A 16679-nucleotide genomic window follows, 5' to 3' on the forward strand; every position below is an offset into this window, starting at 1 on the left:
GTCTCTGCGGCCCCGAGGAAACGGTCCTGGGTCCATGGGCCGGGCCGAGCGGGCGTCTGCAGAAAGACGGGGACCCGGATGGAGCCGCGGGCCGTGAGACCCCGCGGGGGGACACAGCCCCGCCGAGGCGCGTTTGAGGGGCACCGCCATGGCTGGGGTCCCGGCGGCGGCGATCTCCAGGCCGAGGCCGGCCTTAAATCGGGCCGCTCTGGCTCTGAGGGCGAGGCCGGGCCCCTGCGGGCACGGGAGGGTCAGGCGGCCCGGCCCCTCCCGCTTCCGCTTCTGCCAGGTCCCCATGGCAGGGCCCAGGCTGAATCTGTCTGACGGCGGGCGAAGCTCTTGGTAACAGTCCCCTTCGTGTTACCAACTTTCCTACTCCGATTTTATTTCCTGACCTTTGAGTTCATTCCGTCTACAGATTATTTAGGCGAGCTATAAAGGGCATTTACTAGGTGAAGCTAGAGAGCCAAATGCCGCGTCTGCTCTTTGCAGCCCAGTCTGTAGGGCCGCTGCCAGACCCCGGGCCGACCCCACACGGGGGCCTGGGCCCTGTGCCTCCACTGTGCACGCCAGGCCCAGCCCCTTACCTCCCACAGCTACTCTCAAGGGCAGTGCTATTGGCACCCCCATTGGACAGAGCAGGAGCCGTCTTGGGGTCAGGTGACCTGCCCAAGGTCACTGCTAGGGAAGGACAGTGCCAGGGTTCAGGCCCAGCAAGGTGACCCCAGGGCCCCCGAGCCGTCCATCTGGCCCCCAGCACTTGTCAGGTTGCTGGAGTCACCTGCCCCCGCCGGGCTCGTTCTCGGTTCACCTGCGAGTCCTTTTTCCCGGCCCTTGGTGGCTTCTTGCAGGCGCCATTTAAGGGCTTGTGTCAGCCCTGGGTAGACAGCCACGGAAGACCAGGAGAGTAACAGGCAAACTGCCTAAGAGCAGAGGGTGGTCCAGCTAGTGGGGGGCTGCGGGGATCCTGCGGGAAAGAACCACTCTTGCCCCTTCCCATCCGTTTTGGCATTGACCACCTCCGGGGGCTTCCCCTGGCCACTGCCCTGAAGGCCCCCCTTCCCCAGTGCTGCCCTAGAACAAGCACTTTGGCTTCCCCAGGTGGTGGGCCCCCTGGAAGTATCCTTGGAAGGGTTTGTGAAAAGACTAAGCCTGGGAGTGCCCGCAGATCCCGCCCTGGACTCCCTTTTCCCGTAGTCCGGGCGCTGGAGTTTGTGTCCGCCTTCGCCGGCTGATTGCCTGGGGAAGGATCCGCATAGTGTCCTCACACTGACATGGGTTTTGCGGCTCTCCCCGCAGGCCAACGCCTCCCCCGAGGCTCAGCGGCGGGCTCCCAGGCCTAGGCGCCCATGACCCCTACGCTGACCGCTGCCTGGACGCCGCCACCGCGAGCTAGCGCCGCTGCCACCGGGGCCCAATGCCGGTCATGCCCATCCCGCGGCGGGTGCGCTCCTTCCACGGCCCGCACACCACCTGCCTGCATGCAGCCTGCGGGCCCGTGCGCGCCTCCCACCTGGCCCGTACCAAGTACAACAACTTCGACGTGTACATCAAGACGCGCTGGCTGTACGGCTTCATCCGCTTCCTGCTCTACTTCAGCTGCAGCCTGTTCACCGCGGCGCTCTGGGGTGCTCTGGCCGCCCTCTTCTGCCTACAGTACCTGGGCGTTCGCGTCCTGCTGCGCTTCCAGCGCAAGCTGTCGGTGCTGCTGCTGTTGCTGGGCCGCCGGCGCGTGGACTTCCGCCTGGTGAACGAGCTGCTCATCTACGGCATCCATGTCACCATGCTGCTAGTCGGGGGCCTGGGCTGGTGCTTCATGGTCTTCGTGGACATGTGAGGGCCGTGAGCGCGAGCTTGATGTATCGTCCCGGCCTGTGGCTGTGTTCTTTCCATGGGTGGGGTAGGCCAGGGCCTTCTCTTCCGCCCATCCCAGAGGCAGTGGCTGCTGCCCAGCGCCCACGGAGAGAAAAAAAAGGGCTGAGACTTCCGCGATGGGGGTGCGGACGCCGCCCCTAGGCTGGCTTCCTGGGTCCACCCTCCCGGTGTGCACTCTCGGGCGGCGCCCACCTGCCGGTGGCTCCTGCTCACACATCTTCAGGTCGTACTGCGGAGTGGGCCGGCTGTTCTGCCTCTCTGTGGGCTTCTCTCCAGGACCACAGCTGCCAGGGACTTTAGACGTCACCCTGGGAGGCCTCTGGATACAGAGGGCTGTGTGCCCAGGAACAAATCCGGAGGGGGGCCCTCCTGGCTGCACAGTCCCTTCCTGCATTCCCTGGTCTCAGCCCCAGCCAACGGGACACGGAAGGCTCCCCTCGCTGACACACCACACTGCCACAAAGCTGCTTACTCTGCCCTGGGCCGCCTGAGTCCTGGCACTGCCCGCGTACCACCCTCTGTCACCCTGAGGGGCTGTGTGGGTCCTGAGTCCGCAGCCAGCCTTCAGGGTCTCCTTGGATTGTGTAGATGCAGTCTAGCAGGGGAGCGGAGAGCGGCTCAGGTGGAAGGGGCCTCAGCAGGCTCTCAGCTCAGGGGCTGGCCTGGGGGAACCCTGGGAGCCAGGGGCTGACTCCAGCAACACTGGCCTGTCTGCCTGTTCCGGGAGGGCTGTGAGGATGTCCTCATGCTGTGGATTTCTAGGGAGGCACCTCCATTCCTTTCTGGCTTTTTTTGCGGAGGAGGGCTTTGGGCCTCTTTCTTTGAGGGAACATCCTCAAAGAAAGCCTGGGAGATCGAGGCTGCAGTGAGCTGGGATGGAGACGTGTGTCCCGAGTGTCTGCAGCAGGCGGCAGAGGCCTCAGTGTGGTACCAGCAGCATCTTACAGCCCTGGGTGTATGCTGAGATCCTATTCCACGCTGCCCTCCAGTGACTGGGGGGCCCAAATGATGGCACAGGGACAGGTGGGCTGGAGGGGCGCAGATGCCTGTGTTCAGGGAGGGCGGCCACCATGGGCCGGGTTCTCACCCAGGACCCCTTGCTCTGCTCCTCGGCCTTGCAGTCACAGTAGCACTATGGTGGACTGCCCATGGCCGTGTGGCGTTGGGGGCAAGTGGGAGGGCGCCCTGAATAATGATTACAGGACAAGGGACAACAAGCAGAGCTGCTCTAGAGCAGGACCCAGGGTGCAGTACTGACAACCCTAGCGTCACCCCAAATCCACGTCCCCACGCTCCGGGCATGGGTGGGACTTGTGACCCTGCCCTGTCAGGTGGACCAGTGGCCCAGGAGCCAGGAGGACAGTTGTGTGCCACTGGAAGAGAAACTTTTTGAAAAACCCTAAATCAGGTAGAGAAAGCAAAAAATCTTTGGCCGTAAACCGTGCTAATTTGTTGGCAGCTTCTGTGGATGACCTCCGTTGAGCCCGGGCTGTGTCCAGGCCCTGGGCAGGCGGGTGGGAGTTTTCCGGCGTGGGCCTCATTTCTTGCTACAGAGAATCTTTTGCACTAAGTCACGCCGTTTCCTCAAAGAAGCTTTGTTTTTTGTTAACGTGTTACTCGGAGTCACCCAGGCCTCTCGGCTGAGGGTGATGGTGGGGCGGGAGGCAGGAGGGGGCCGGTGGTGCCGCTTGTGTGGTGTCAACGCTGCAGGGAGTTGCGGCACCTTGGTGCCCTCTGAGCACCTGGCCGCCTGCTGTCCCCAGTGCCTGTGAAATTCGTCATGAGGTGACCCACCTGCATTAAACCTATTTTTTTAATGTGTTGATGGAGTGATTGCTTCAAGCTCAATTGTTTTATTCCTTTTTGAAGGACGTAATAATCACCCAGAGCACCATGGAAACCATCTTCTCCTATAAGATGGGAAAGTTTCCACAAACACTCGTTGTGATGCTGGGGAAGTAGCCCCTGAAGCCAGGGTTCCCCTTGTGGGAAGCTGCCGTGGGGAGGTGGCCTCGCTGACAAGCAAGGATTTGTCAGCAGGGCAGTCACCGGGACACTGCTATGCAGGCCGGTGGAGGTTGCATTCAGCTGACTGGCCCATTCAGAGATTTTTGTATTTTTTATTATTTGAGACGGAGTCTCGCTCTGTTGTCCACGCTGGAGTACAGTGGCCGGATCTCACCTCACTGCAAGCTCCGCCCCCCCCCCCCCCCCCCCCCTGGGTTCACACCATTCTCCTGCCTCAGCCTCCCGAGTAGCTGGGACTACAGGTGCCGCCACCTCGCCCGGCTAGTTTTTTTGTATTTTTTAGTAGAGACGGGGTTTCACCGTGTTAGCCAGGATGGTCTCGATCTCCTGACCTCGTGATCCGCCCGTCTCGGCCTCCCAAAGTGCTGGGATTACAGGCTTGAGCCACCACGCCCGGCCGTTTTTTTGTTTTTTTTTAGACGGAGTTTTGCTCTTCTAGCCTGGGCTGGAGTGCGTTGATGCGATCTTGACTCACTGCAACCGCCACCTCCCGGGTTCAGGTGATTCTCATGCCTCAGCCTCCCAAGTAGCTGGGATTACAGGCACCTGCAACCTCGCCCAGCTAATTTTTGTGTTTTTAGTAGAGATGGAGTTTCACCATGTTGAACGGGCTGGTCTCAAACTTCTGACTTCAGGTGATTCCTGCCTTGGCCTCCCAAAGTGCCGGGATTCCAGGCATGAGCCCCTCCACCTGGCCTAGTTCAGAGTCTTAGAATAAAGCTGGGGTAGCGTTTCCGACGCTGCTGAGAGAGGCCTCAGGGCTGTGAGCAAGCACAGCACGATCCACCGCAGGGGGAGATGCACACACATAAAAAAAGGTTGGAAGAAAAGTAAAACCAAAGTTCTTATTTATTCAAAAAAACCGTATGAGGCCAGGTGCAGTGGCTCACGCTGGTAATCCCAGCACTTTGGGAAGCTAAGGCAGGGGGATCACTTGAGCCCAGGAGTTCAAGACCAGCCTGGGCAACAGAGTGAGACCCCCATCTCTACAGAAAGTTTAAAAATGAGCTGGCCGTGGTGGTGTGCGCCTAGGAGATCGAGGCTGCGGTAGCTGTGATTGCACCACTGCACTCCAGCCTGGGTGACAGAGTGAGACTCTGTCTCTAAAACACAAACCAGTTTGAAGATTGAGAGACATGCTATTCATATTATTCTAGAATCTTTGCTTTGTAAAGGCTTCCTTAGCTTGTGTGAAGGGAGGAAGTTCACGTTTCTCATTTTTTCACTTGCAAAGGCTTCTGACAACATGAAGATGACAACGATTTCCTCTCAGGCAGTTATTATGGCCAGAAAGTATCACTTAAAGGGAAACCAGCTGGGTGCAGTGGCTCACACTTGTAATTCCAACACTTTGGGAGGCCCAGGTGGGAGCATCGTTTGAGCCCAGGAGTTCCAAATCAGCCTGGGCAACAGGGAGACCCTCTCTCTACAAAAAAGATTGTTAAATGAGTCAGGTATAGTGGCGCTCACCTCTAGTTCCAGCTACTCCGGAGGCTTAACGGGGAGGATTGTTTGAGCCCAGGCCGGGGAGGGGTTGAGGCTACAGTGAACCATGATTCTGTCACTGCTCTCCAGCCTGGGTAACAGAGCAAGACCCCGTCTCAAGAAGATAAAGGAAAACTCCGGATTCCGTGAGGTAACAAGCTATCCATTGTAGAGTTTTGTGGAACTGTTTCACCAAAGTTTTGGGGTTTTGTTTTTGACGGCAGAGTTCGTGAAATCATTACTAAAATGTGTGCCCCTGAAAAGCTTAGGAAGGTGACATTTGTTTTACCAAACCCAGGGCTGGAGCTTGGTGTGGAGCACTGCTTCCCAGACCAGGCTTCTGATCCGAAGGTCTGGGGGCTCTGTGTGTCCCACAGGGGATGCTAGGCCTCAGCCGAGTCCTGAGGTGGGCGCAGGGCCTGGATACACAGCCTTACCTGTGCACACAAAGCTGGGGCAGTTAGCCAACGGGCGCTGTGAGGCTTGGCCTGGGAGAGTGGCCTGGTCTTTTTGCTTTGCCAGGTGTGGGTGAAGGTGGCTATGCCCTTGACTGGTCACACCCGGCCACGCCCCACACCAGAGAGGCTGCAGGAGGGTCCCTGCCTTCCCTGGGGGCTTCCCTGGCCCTCCCCGCCTGGCTTCACTCTGGCTTTCAGTGGATTTGGCATGTTTTCCGTTGCTCCCTGCCTGGGCCATCTCCATCTGATAGAACTCCCCGCGGCAGTGGGAACGCCTCATCCGCACTGCCGTGTACAGGAGTCACCAGCCCACAGGACCACAGAGTACAGGGACAGGCGCCACCATGACCACTGAATGTCTCATCAGACCCAAGGAAGGAAGCAGTTCCCACAGAAGAAGCCACTCATGGCTGGATTATAACAAGGGCATTTTTTAAAGTTTTCCTTTTTTTTTTTTTTTAGAGATGGGGTCTTGCTCTGCTGCCAAGGCTGCAGTGTGCACAATCACAGCTCACTGTAGCCTCAACCTCCTAGGCTCAGGCCATTCCCTGGGCAGGGGCATGTCACAGGCTCCAAGAGCCAAGGAGCTTCCATGGCCACGGTGTGTGCCTTGCGGGAGCCCCTCTAACCCGGCTCCTCTGGGTGGCTGAAGAGCCCTGCGGGGGATCTGAAGGGTGGTGGAGCTGCTTGCGACCGCTCCCCAGCAGACCTGCCAAACTTGGGCTGTGTTAACGAGGCGTTTCCCCTGTTTGACAGATTCTGTTTTGTTTTTTTTTTGAGATAGAGTCTCGCTCTGTGGCCCAGGCTGGAGTGCAGTGGCCGGATCTCAGCTCACTACAAGCTCTGCCTCCGGGGTTCGCGCCATTCTCCTGCCTCAGCCTCCCGAGTAGCTGGGACTACAGGCGCCCGCCACCTCGCCCGGCTAGTTTTTTGTATTTTTTAGTAGAGACGGGGTTTCACCGTGTTAGCCAGGATGGTCTCGATCTCCTGACCTCGTGATCCGCCCGTCTCGGCCTCCCAAAGTGCTGGGATTACAGGCTTGAGCCACCGCGCCCGGCCAGATTCTGTTTTCAAAGTCGTTCTCCCCTTGAGGTCCCAGATGACCAGCTGAGCTGTGCAGGGGCCACGGCTCCAAGGAAGGCCGGAGCTACCTGGAGGCTGTCCCCAGGTCCTTGGTCCACAGTGACAGACACCCAGACCAGACCGTGCTGCAGTGATTGGTAAGGGTGCCACCCAGAGAGGGATCTCCAGGGACCGCCAATGGTGCTGTATGTCCGGGGCTGTCCGTCCTGGGCAGCCGGAGCCCTCCCAGCAGCAGCTGTGTTTCTGCTGGGTGGGGAGACATGCCAGGATCTCTGCCGGGGGATCAGGGCATTCCACGGAAACGTCACGTTTAGAGCAGCCTGATTGGCTGGTGGTGGGCTCCACCTGTCTGAAAACATAGGAGTGACCTACATGCCCGGAGGCTTCTAGGGGCTTCCAGCAGTGGTGAGGAGTGGAGGACTGGGAAGGTATTGAGACAGAACCTAAGCACATGGCCGCTGTGGCCTCCTGCAGAGGTCTCGGGCAGTGTGCAGCCGCTTTGGAGGGAGCTGGGAGCTGGTTAGGAGACAGGATCCATCCTTTCAAGGCGGCTGGTCCATACAGCGGCTCCCCTCCCGCTGCCAGTGGCCCGGGTTGCCTGTGAGGGAGGCAAGTGGCCCCAGGGACTCGGGCGGCGGCTGGACCTGGGTGAGCTGGGAAGGACAGGTGTGGGCAGGGAGGGCCGCTGGCTGCTCCTGGGGACGAGGGGAAGTGGAAGTAGCTGCAGACTGGCCTGGAGGTCAGGAACATACTGGGAAGGTTCTGGAATCAGAGCTGCCCAGCACTGGCTGGCTGGATGAGAGGCCCCCAGTGACAGCAGTGGGTTTGAGAGTCATGGGTTTGGGAGTGAGGAGCCTGGCACCAGAGCTCAGTGTTCAGCCTGGAGGATGGGGGAGGGTGGGCAGCCCTGGACCAATCCCTGAGCCTGGACCACAGAGAAGGTCTCCAGCCCAAGGCAGGGGTGAAGCTGAGGGGGAGCTGGGTGGGCCAGGGAGGGAGGAGTCAGAGGGGCCCTGGGGAGGGCGGCCCCTAGGTGGAGACAGGTGGGAGGGAGATCTGGAGGTGGGGAGTGGCTCAATCTCAGGCTGAACAGAGTGCTGAGTCAGGAAGTCACAGCCGGGCATGGAGTGTGGAGGAAGCCACCGAAGCCAGCCAAAGCTATTGACTTAGTGGGGTCTGATTTTCAGTGTGTGCCTGGCTCGGGGGATTGTGCCGAGTGGCTCCCAGAGCCTCCCTTTTCCCTGCCGTCCACCACATGGGGACACCAGCTTGGGCATCAGCCCGGGGGTCTCTGTTGCTGAAAAGCGGAATCCGAGCCGAGGAGCCAGCAGAGGGCAGGCAATGGCTGGAAGGGGGTAGTGCTGGGGATTTGAAGGTCTAAGATGCTCGGTCAAGATGGGCCACGTGCTGTCCCGTCCCCAGTGCAGGGTGGACCAGGTGGCCTCGGAAGGCTGCCCCGGCAGAGCCCCCGTGTGCAGCCTCCACGGGCAAAACCACCCCAAACACACAAACACAGGAATGTCCTCCACCTCCCACCCCTCCCCGGGGGCCGGACAGGACAGCAGGGGCTGAGGGGGAAGGTGCTGGGCTCCAGACACAGCCCCCAGTGGGAAGGATGGCAGGGCCAGGCGCAGCCCCCACTCTGGACCAGAGCACGAACCCCGTGCCGCTGCGTCGATGGTCATATTGATGCTCTGTGACCTTGGAAGGGCCTGTCCCCTCCAGCGTGCGATCGGAGGAGGGCGCGGGCCCTGGCAGTGCTGTGAGTGCTGATTCAGCGTTTTCTGGGGGAGACAAACGTGCTTCGATCTGCAGAGGCCAGTGCGTTTCTCTTCTTCCTTATGGGTCTCCTTAGGAAAGGGTCCCTCTCTGCCCAGGCCCTCCCTGGGGCCTCCTCTCATGCCCTCGGAGGCAGGGGCTGCCCTGCACCCAGCCCCGGTGAGCAGCACTTCCCATGCAGCAGGCTGCAGAGGCCGCAGTCCAGAAACCCCCCCACCCCACCGCCTGGCGCGCCTCCTGACAGTTCCCAAAAGAGAGAGCGCCCTGCCGCCGCACCAGCATCCTTGCCCAGGCGGGGCTGTCCGGGTGCAGCTGATTCAGCGGCTCCTGGCCCGGCGCCCCTCCCCCAGCCCAGCTGGGCAGCGTGCCCGGGCATGCCGGCAGCTGTGTCACACGGGCTCTGGCAGGGCTGCTGTGGCGCGAGGTGTGTGGCCCGCACTGCGCCTGGGGGCGGGGTGGCAGGCTGCTGCGGCGGGCGGGCTGCCAGGCGCCCCCTCCCTGCGGGGCCGCTTCCCCTCCCGGTGTAGTCCGTGTATGGCCTCCTGCAGCGGAGAGGCCCCGTGGGAGGCGGAAGGCAGAGCTGAGTCTTGGTGCTCTCAGGCTACCATCAGCCCCCAGGACATAATCACATCCGAAGCCCCGTCAGTGCATCCACCGCCACATCCAGAGTCTCCCCATAGCCCAGGTCGGGGCCGCATTCCTCCATCTCAGGCCAGCCCTGCTGGGGCCACTTGCCGTCCTGACCTGGGCGGAGACTGGAAGGGGCGGGTGGGGCGGGGCCCCACAGAGCCCCACCTGACCACTGGGCACAGCCGGGGCCAAGGGGTTCTCAGGGCAGCAGGAGGCCGTGTGGGAGTGAGCCGCAGCCCCCAGGGCCCCTCCTGCCGGCTTTGCTGCGCCCATGAGCTTGGGTTTGCCTCTAGCTGAGGGCATGGGGCAGGCCTGGGGAGCCGGTAGGCGCTGACCCAGCCCCAGGGCCCAGGGGAGGAGGGTGCCAGCTCTGTTTGGGAAGTGGGCTCTGTAAAGGGGCTTGGTTGGTTTATGCGAGGACCTTGGTGTCCCCATCCTGTGAGGGCTGTAGGTGTGGGGTAAATGCAGGGCGGGGAGGGGAGAGGGGCCAGGGCTGAGCAGGAGAAGCAGGGGCAGGATAGGTGAGGAAGAGGGGGGTGAGGAGGGTGCGGTTGGTCGAGGTTGGGTCAGGTAAGGAGACGGTGGTAGGCGAAGGCCAGGGGCAGGTGGGGTGGCTGGGAGGTCTGTGGTCAGAGGACAGGTGCTGGTGGGGCCTGGAGATGGCGGTGCTGCCCCCACCCTCCCGAGCCTGGAGGCCTGACAATTGCATCCAAAACATCCACAGCCACCATCGTATCAGCAGCACGGTGACCATGGCTCACAATGTAGGGACGAGCATTCGTGCTGCTTTCTCAGAATATTAACGATGGTCCCGGCAGAACGCTGTATGAATATTCATACGGAGATCAATCAAGCCTGGGCTGGCGGATGGCACAGGGAGAGGGGCCGTGACGGGCTGGGTCCAGGTCCCAGCGGGCACACCTTGGCAGGGTGTGCCCATAAGTCTCCGTCAGGATCTGCCTCCCACGGGATGGAACAGGCCTGGGCCTGTTGTATGGCCACAGGCAGAAGAGGCCGATAGGCGACATGACATCACCACTCAGTGATGGTCATCGTCCTGGGGGCCCAGAGGCTGGGGCGGGGCTCCTTCCCGAGAGACCCACAGAAATTCATCTCAGGTTTTTTGGTTTTTTTTTTTTTTGAGACAGAGTCTTGCTCCGTCGTCCAGGCTGGAGTGCAGTGGCGCGATCTCAGCTCACTGCAAGCTCCACCTCCTGGGTTCACGCCATTCTCCTGCCTCAGCCTCCCGAGTAGCTGGGACTACAGGCGCCCACCACCAGGCCCGGCTAATTTTTTTGTATTTTTAGTAAAGACGAGGTTTCACCGTGTTAGGCAGGATGGTCGCGATCTCCTGACCTCGTGATCCGCCCGCCTTGGCCTCCCAAAGTGCTGGGATTGCAGGCGTGAGCCACCGCGCCCGGCCATCTCAGGTTTAACGGGGGCACTGCTGCCTCAGATGCCGGGCAGTGGGTGGTGAGGTCCCTGTCCTCACTGGGGTCTGCAGCCGAGGACTGGCCACCAAGGTCCGGGACTGCCATCCTGACCTGGGTGGCCATGGCCAGTCCTCCTGGGAGCCTGTAGCACCTTGGGCCTGCCCCCAGCTCTCACGGCAGGAGAGGTTTTTTCCCCACTCTGGTGGCCCACACCCTGGTGAAGGGATTTGCAGAACAGGAGCACGTGGATTTCCAGTTCTTCCCAGCAGGCACACGCAGGCCGGTACCCTCTCCCTCCCCTTTGGGCAATACTCAGGTGCTGCTAGACCTTTGGCCCTGCTCACTGCGTGGGCCGTGCTCTACCCATTCCCTCCCAGCAAAGGTGGTCCCTGGGCTCCCCTGACCTGAACTCTTCTGAGTTTGCTTCTCAGAACCAAGAGGGGCTGGCTCTGCGCCCTGCCTACCTGTCCAGGGGTGGGAGCTGCCCTTTGAAGCTATCAATCTGGGTTTTAAGTGTGGATTCATTATTTACAACACCCTGACATCATGCTGACATGAATTATTTGTATGTTTTTCAAATTGTGCTGTGATAACCCTGGCTGTCTTCCTGCGCCCATAGTGGATAAAAGCATCCTAAAGAATGCCACCATCTCCCTTCTCCTCACAGCCTGGAGCTGGGCCAACCGGAGCTGAGCCACCACGGTGCTCAGTGCAGCCTGGTTTGACCTCCACCCTCCTTCACCTGGCTGGGGTGCGTGCCTGGTACATGTATGTGTGCACGTACGTGCGTGTGGGTGTGTGGCATCTGTGTGCCCGAGTGTTTTCTACTGTCGTGTCTTACGTCCTGGCCCTGCCGCCCTCCACATCCACGGCTCCTTCCCGTGTTCCCTCAGATGTTCCCCCAAAGAAAGGGAGGGACTCTGGCCCCTTGAGGAACAGGGAAGCCTCTGCCTGGGTAGCCATTGGCAGGTGAGTCCCGTGTTCCTGCCGGGAAAAAGTCTGCTTTCAAACACGGACGGGCAAGCACTCCCTTTGCGGTCCCCACACTTGGGGTCACCGGTCGCTAGGCTGATTGGCAGGAAGAGGTGCAGCTCCGCGGCCCCTCGTGGGGCTGTGCAGCCATCCGCCCCTCTCTGGGCCCAGCTCTTCTGTGAGATAAGGGGGCAGGAACCCAGGGAGGCTGGGCCTACAGCCTGCAGCGGAGTGAGGCGCTGGACTGGCTCTTCCCAAAGGAAACCCTAGGCCGGCATTCTGTCCCTAGGTGGGAAGTTCCGGGAGGAGGAACCAGGGCTGGGGCTGGACTCGGGGGAGGGCTCCCGATGTCACCTGTGGTGTGGCTGCCACAGTGGGCCAGGGAGCTCCAGATTCCTGGGTCACTGTCTTCCCACGGCCTGGGTTGGGGCCTGGGTCGGGGCCATGGGATCACAGGAGCAGCACTGGAGGCTGGTGCCCTGTTCCTGCCGCCAAGACTGGGCAGACCCTCTCCTCAAGGGAAGGTGCCAGGGGCTGGCTGCAGGCCCCGCCCGAGGCAGATCTGATGACCTTGGGCCAGGGCACCAAGGCCATCTGTGGCCCAAACCCTTTCCCGGGGCTTGTTCTCAGGGAGGTATCCTGGGTGGGGGGTGTCTCCAGGAGTCGGTCTATAGAAGGATGCGAGACCCTCTCTGGGAGCGCTGAGCCTAACATGAACAAACAAAAGAACAGGCTGCTGTCCCACGGGTCCCCGGGGCTTCGTGCATAGCAGGCCTTCAGCACCCACTTTCTGAATGACTGTGCCAAGGGCCAGCCGGGGCCTCCACGAGTGCGTCTTCTGGGCAGGATGTCCCACGGGAGCTGTGCTTGCCTCTCGCTGATTTACAACTAACCCTACCCCCAGCCCGGGCATGGTGGCTCACGCCTGTAATCCCAGCACTTTGGGAGGCCAAGGTGGGTGGATCACGAGGTCAGGAGTTTGAGACCAGTCTGGCCAACATGGTGAAACCCTGTTTCTACTAAAAATACAAAAATTAGCCGGGCATGGTGGCGGGCTCCTATAATCCCAGCTACCTGGGAGGCTGAGGCAGGAGAATCACTTGAATCTGGGAGTTGGAGGTTGCAGTGAGCCAAGATCGTGCCACTACATTCTAGCCTGGGCGACAGAGCGAGACTCCATCTCAAAAACAAAACAACTACCCCCCTCCACACACACACACACACCACACACACAGCACAGAAAGGCAGCCCTGCTGTTTGGGTCCTGACCCCTTGACGTCCTTCCATCTGTCCTACCTGGGAACCTCTAGCTGCTGTTGAAGGCTTTCCCAAGCCTAGCTCTCACATGTGTCCTGCAAAGGGCACTGGCTGTCCCCTGAGCCTGACTTGGCCAAGGGGCTCTGCAGTGTCTCCCAGGAGGAGGTGAGTCACTGCAGCCGCCCGACCCTCAGCCTTCTCTGGAGCAGGAGGCAGCAGCTGCTTTACAGCTGCATAAAACATTAGAGGGAAATTTAGGACGAAAGAGGAAGACGATTAGAGCATCCAGTTTAAACCGAGGGAGGGCATACGGAACCCAAAACGGCACTGCCCTAATTCAGGAGCAGAGGCAGGCACGGGCTCTGCAACCGCTGACAAGAACCAAAATACTCACCCAGTTTTCTTCTGCGAAAGAGACCCAAACTCGCCTGACAAGGCGCCCACAGCTGTCCCAGGCCCTGTGGGAGCTGACCTCCTCAGAGGGTGATGCAGCCCGCTCCATGCCCATGCCATCTGGCCCAGGGCACAGCAGATGCCCCAGGTCACCATCCTTCCAGGGACCTGGCTTAGGGCCGTGGGATGTTCTGTTCTTTCCGCCAGGACTCTGTGGGCACCACTGTGGCAGGCCAGAGCAAGGCTGAGAAGTGGCAGGGAAGGAGCCACATCCAACTGTGCAGGCAGCTCCCCCGAGCTCCATCCCTGCTCTCTGTTCTCCCTGGACGAACTGCCCGAGCCTGAGGCTGTGCAGGGCCTGGACAGCAGGGTCTCACCCCAGCCTTCCTGGGCCTGGGTCACAACACTCTTGCTTTCGGGTCAGCATCTGCAATGGTGCTTCCTCCTGGGGACAGGGATACAGATCCCTGGCTGGTCAGCTCTGCTGTGCCCCTCAGCTCTTGCTGTCCACCGGAGAAGATGGTCCCAGGGACGCAGAGGCTGTCCAGAGAGGGGGGCTTTCCGGGAGCAGTGTGGGGCCAGACGAGCAGGTCTCTATCTCCAGACCAGCCTTCAGCGACTTCCAGCTGCGAGATGAGGACACCCGGCCCTCACTTTAACCACAGGACCACAGAGATGAGGGGAAAAGCAAAACAAGGGAGGCTGGTGGTTTGGAGACCCTGGCTCTGCCCTCAGGAGCATACTGGGCCTGCCTGCCGGGTTGGTCTGTAAGCCAGTGAGCGCTCCCCACCCACCCCACCATGCACCCCGCATCTGAGCTGCCGGGGTCCCCGTTGACCCCCGCAGTGCAGGTGTGCTGGTGCCATCGGCCAGATCCACCACACTGGGTCCTGGTTCAGCCTCCAGTGGAGCGGGGTCTACCAGATGACACCAGGCCCAGGCCAGAGAAACTGAGGAAAGTGAGACCCTCTCAGTGGGGGCAGAGCTGCAGGCTCACCCACATGCTGCTTTCCTAGGGGAATTTAGGAATCTCTGAAGCAAATGCATGCTTCAATTACAGAGTAGTGCTTGAGCAGATTAGCAGGACTTGAAATTGACGGACATTCCTGTCCTGGTCCTGGTAAGGCGAATTAGAATAAAAGCAAACGTGCCCTGCCCAGGGTTTTTGGAAGTGAGGGGGTTTATGTGGGATCATCAGCTGCCTGTTCTGTCCTTCAGCTTGTAGGTAAGAAGCACCAGGAAACACCCTCCCCCATGGACACTAAAGCAGGGGCCATTCTGTCACAGAGCAGCCACCTCCAGATGGCTGTGCACCTGCACACCTGCTGGCACACCCTGCCCGGAGCCAGGTGAGCTCCCTGTACCTGGAGAAGCCCTGGGCTTGCATGGGTAGGCTGCAGGGGTGGAGGGGAGTGAGCTGCAGGGTGGGGTGGGACACCAGTGCTCACTCTCTCCTGAGACCGCATTCCTGGGCATCTGGCACGAAGGTCACAGAAATGGGCAGTGTTTGGCTGCACTTACTGGGGGCTCGGGGCACTGCCCTGCTGCTGCTAGAGCAGTGCCCCGAGCCCAGCATCTGGGCAGGCGCTCAGCAGGGTGGCTTCCCGGCCCTTCACTGTTACTCGGGAATTGAAGGCCGAGTCCCTGGCGATGCCCCACTTCCCCATCTCTCCACTGCACAGAGGCACTGGGTCCTTTGCAAGATGCTCTGGGATGCATTCCTGGGACCCGGCCTCCCCTCCAGCCCTTCCGAGTTCCCTGAACCCTGGCAGACACACGGCCATGAAACTGGCTGGCAGGAGGCCAGGGGTGCAGCATGGACACCTCAGGGCCTCCTCCCCGCCCCAGAGGTCCCTATGCACAGGGTGTGGGGGCGGCATTCATCCCACTGGGGCGCGCCAGGGTGGACAGGCGGAGTGTGGCCTGACTGTGGGCACCTGGAGGAAAGGGCTCTACTGGCACCTGTGCTGCACTGTCTGCACCCCCGGCCCAGAGGGGCCCCGCATGCCACGTCCCTCTTCTCATGGTGGGGACCTTCCCGCCACCTCTGCCACCCTGGGATGCTCTTCTCCCTCCCTCACCCTTGCGCCACAGCACCTTTGGATGACCAAGAGCCTCCCTTTTCTCCCAGGGCCAGATCCTGAGCCGACTCCACAGGCACCAGCAGGTCCCAGCACCTGTAGTTTAGAGCAGAGGATGGGCTGGGCTCAGGGGCTGCCCCCCAGACTCCATCGTGGACTCCAGCGTGCACACTGGTCGCCCGAGATTTGGATTCAGCAGGTCTGGCCTCGGGACCCTGTGATTCCAACGGTTCCACCTTTCCCAGAGGCAGCTGCTCTGCCCTGGGGATCTCAAGGGATGGAGGGTGGGCAGAGAGCATCCAGGAGGTGTGAAACCCCAGGAGAGCAGCGAGGCTCCAGAGCCACTGGAAGAAGGTGGAGGAGGGCAAGGCAGCTGTGGCCAGATGCAAGATGTTAAGACAGGACCAGGAACCGGGGGCGGATTTGGAGCAATGGTTACCCCAAGTGACCTCCAGCCCCCGGCGACCTTGTCCAGCCATAGAGACCATCCCTGCATCGTTGACCCAAGCCCAGTCTGGCCCTGATCCCCTGGACACTTGAGAACCCAGCAGCAACTGCCTGTCCCTACCTGGATGGCCACAGCGGCCCATTCGTCCTCATCTTTCCTATCCCAGGACATAGGGTGGCCTTCACGGGCCCACCTGCCCGACCTCAGTCTGAACACTCCCCTTCCCTCCCAGCCCTCCTCGTTCCTCCTGGCTCCACCTTCACAGCCCCTCCACCGCCACTCCCACCCTCACTGGACCCCAGGGAGAGAACCCAGCGGGTCTCATAGAGCCCCCTCCCCTGCAGCCAGACCTCAGGAGGCTCCCCTTCAGCTGCCAGCTCCAACGAGACGCAGTCCTGGCCCAGCCTCTTCCTTCGCCACCTCCTGCCTCCTCCATGGCAGACCTGCGTCTCCTTTTTAACCAGCCTGCCACCCCTGCTACTAGAACAGGAGCCCCAGAGGAGCAGGGGCCAGTGACCTTGTTCTCAACGGGGCCAGGTGCCTTCCTGCCACTCCTGGGAGTCGGGGGTGCCGGCCCGCCCATATACCCCAGAAAGACGGAGGGCCTCACGTGCAGCCCTGCTGGCCACTTAACCTCTGGGCCAACTGGGCCCAAAATCTGGCCCTTCAGGGAACTCGCAGAGGCCTCTGCTGTGTCCACCGGGTTCCTGGCTCCTCCAGCAAGTGGTGCCTCCTCAGCCGGGGGGCGGGGGGATGT

The 16679-nt window shown here is 60.8% G+C and overlaps 1 protein-coding gene and 1 long non-coding RNA gene across 2 annotated transcripts; both read left to right on the forward strand.

The window, feature by feature from the left end:
• Positions 1-580: 580 nt before the first annotated feature.
• LOC105522717 (chromosome unknown open reading frame, human C9orf69) lies at positions 581-3700 on the forward strand. The gene has a single exon (XM_011957302.1). The coding sequence runs from the start codon at positions 1418-1420 to the stop codon at positions 1835-1837; it is 420 nt and encodes a 139-aa protein (XP_011812692.1). The 5' UTR covers positions 581-1417; the 3' UTR covers positions 1838-3700.
• A 6102-nt stretch (positions 3701-9802) lies between these two features.
• On the forward strand, positions 9803-11350 carry LOC105522718. Its single transcript, XR_001003489.1, has 2 exons — positions 9803-10456; positions 10769-11350. It is a non-coding gene; the product is annotated as an uncharacterized LOC105522718 (long non-coding RNA).
• Positions 11351-16679: the final 5329 nt, after the last annotated feature.

Source organism: Colobus angolensis, unplaced genomic scaffold (genome assembly GCF_000951035.1).
Source record: "Colobus angolensis palliatus isolate OR3802 unplaced genomic scaffold, Cang.pa_1.0 Scaffold44, whole genome shotgun sequence".
In the NCBI taxonomy this organism is placed as follows: Eukaryota; Metazoa; Chordata; class Mammalia; order Primates; family Cercopithecidae; genus Colobus; species Colobus angolensis.

Bases quoted from the DNA above. Each gene is read 5' to 3' on its own strand.
- LOC105522717 (XM_011957302.1), top strand. From the start codon at position 1,418: ATGCCGGTCATGCCCATCCCGCGGCGGGTGCGCTCCTTCCACGGCCCG.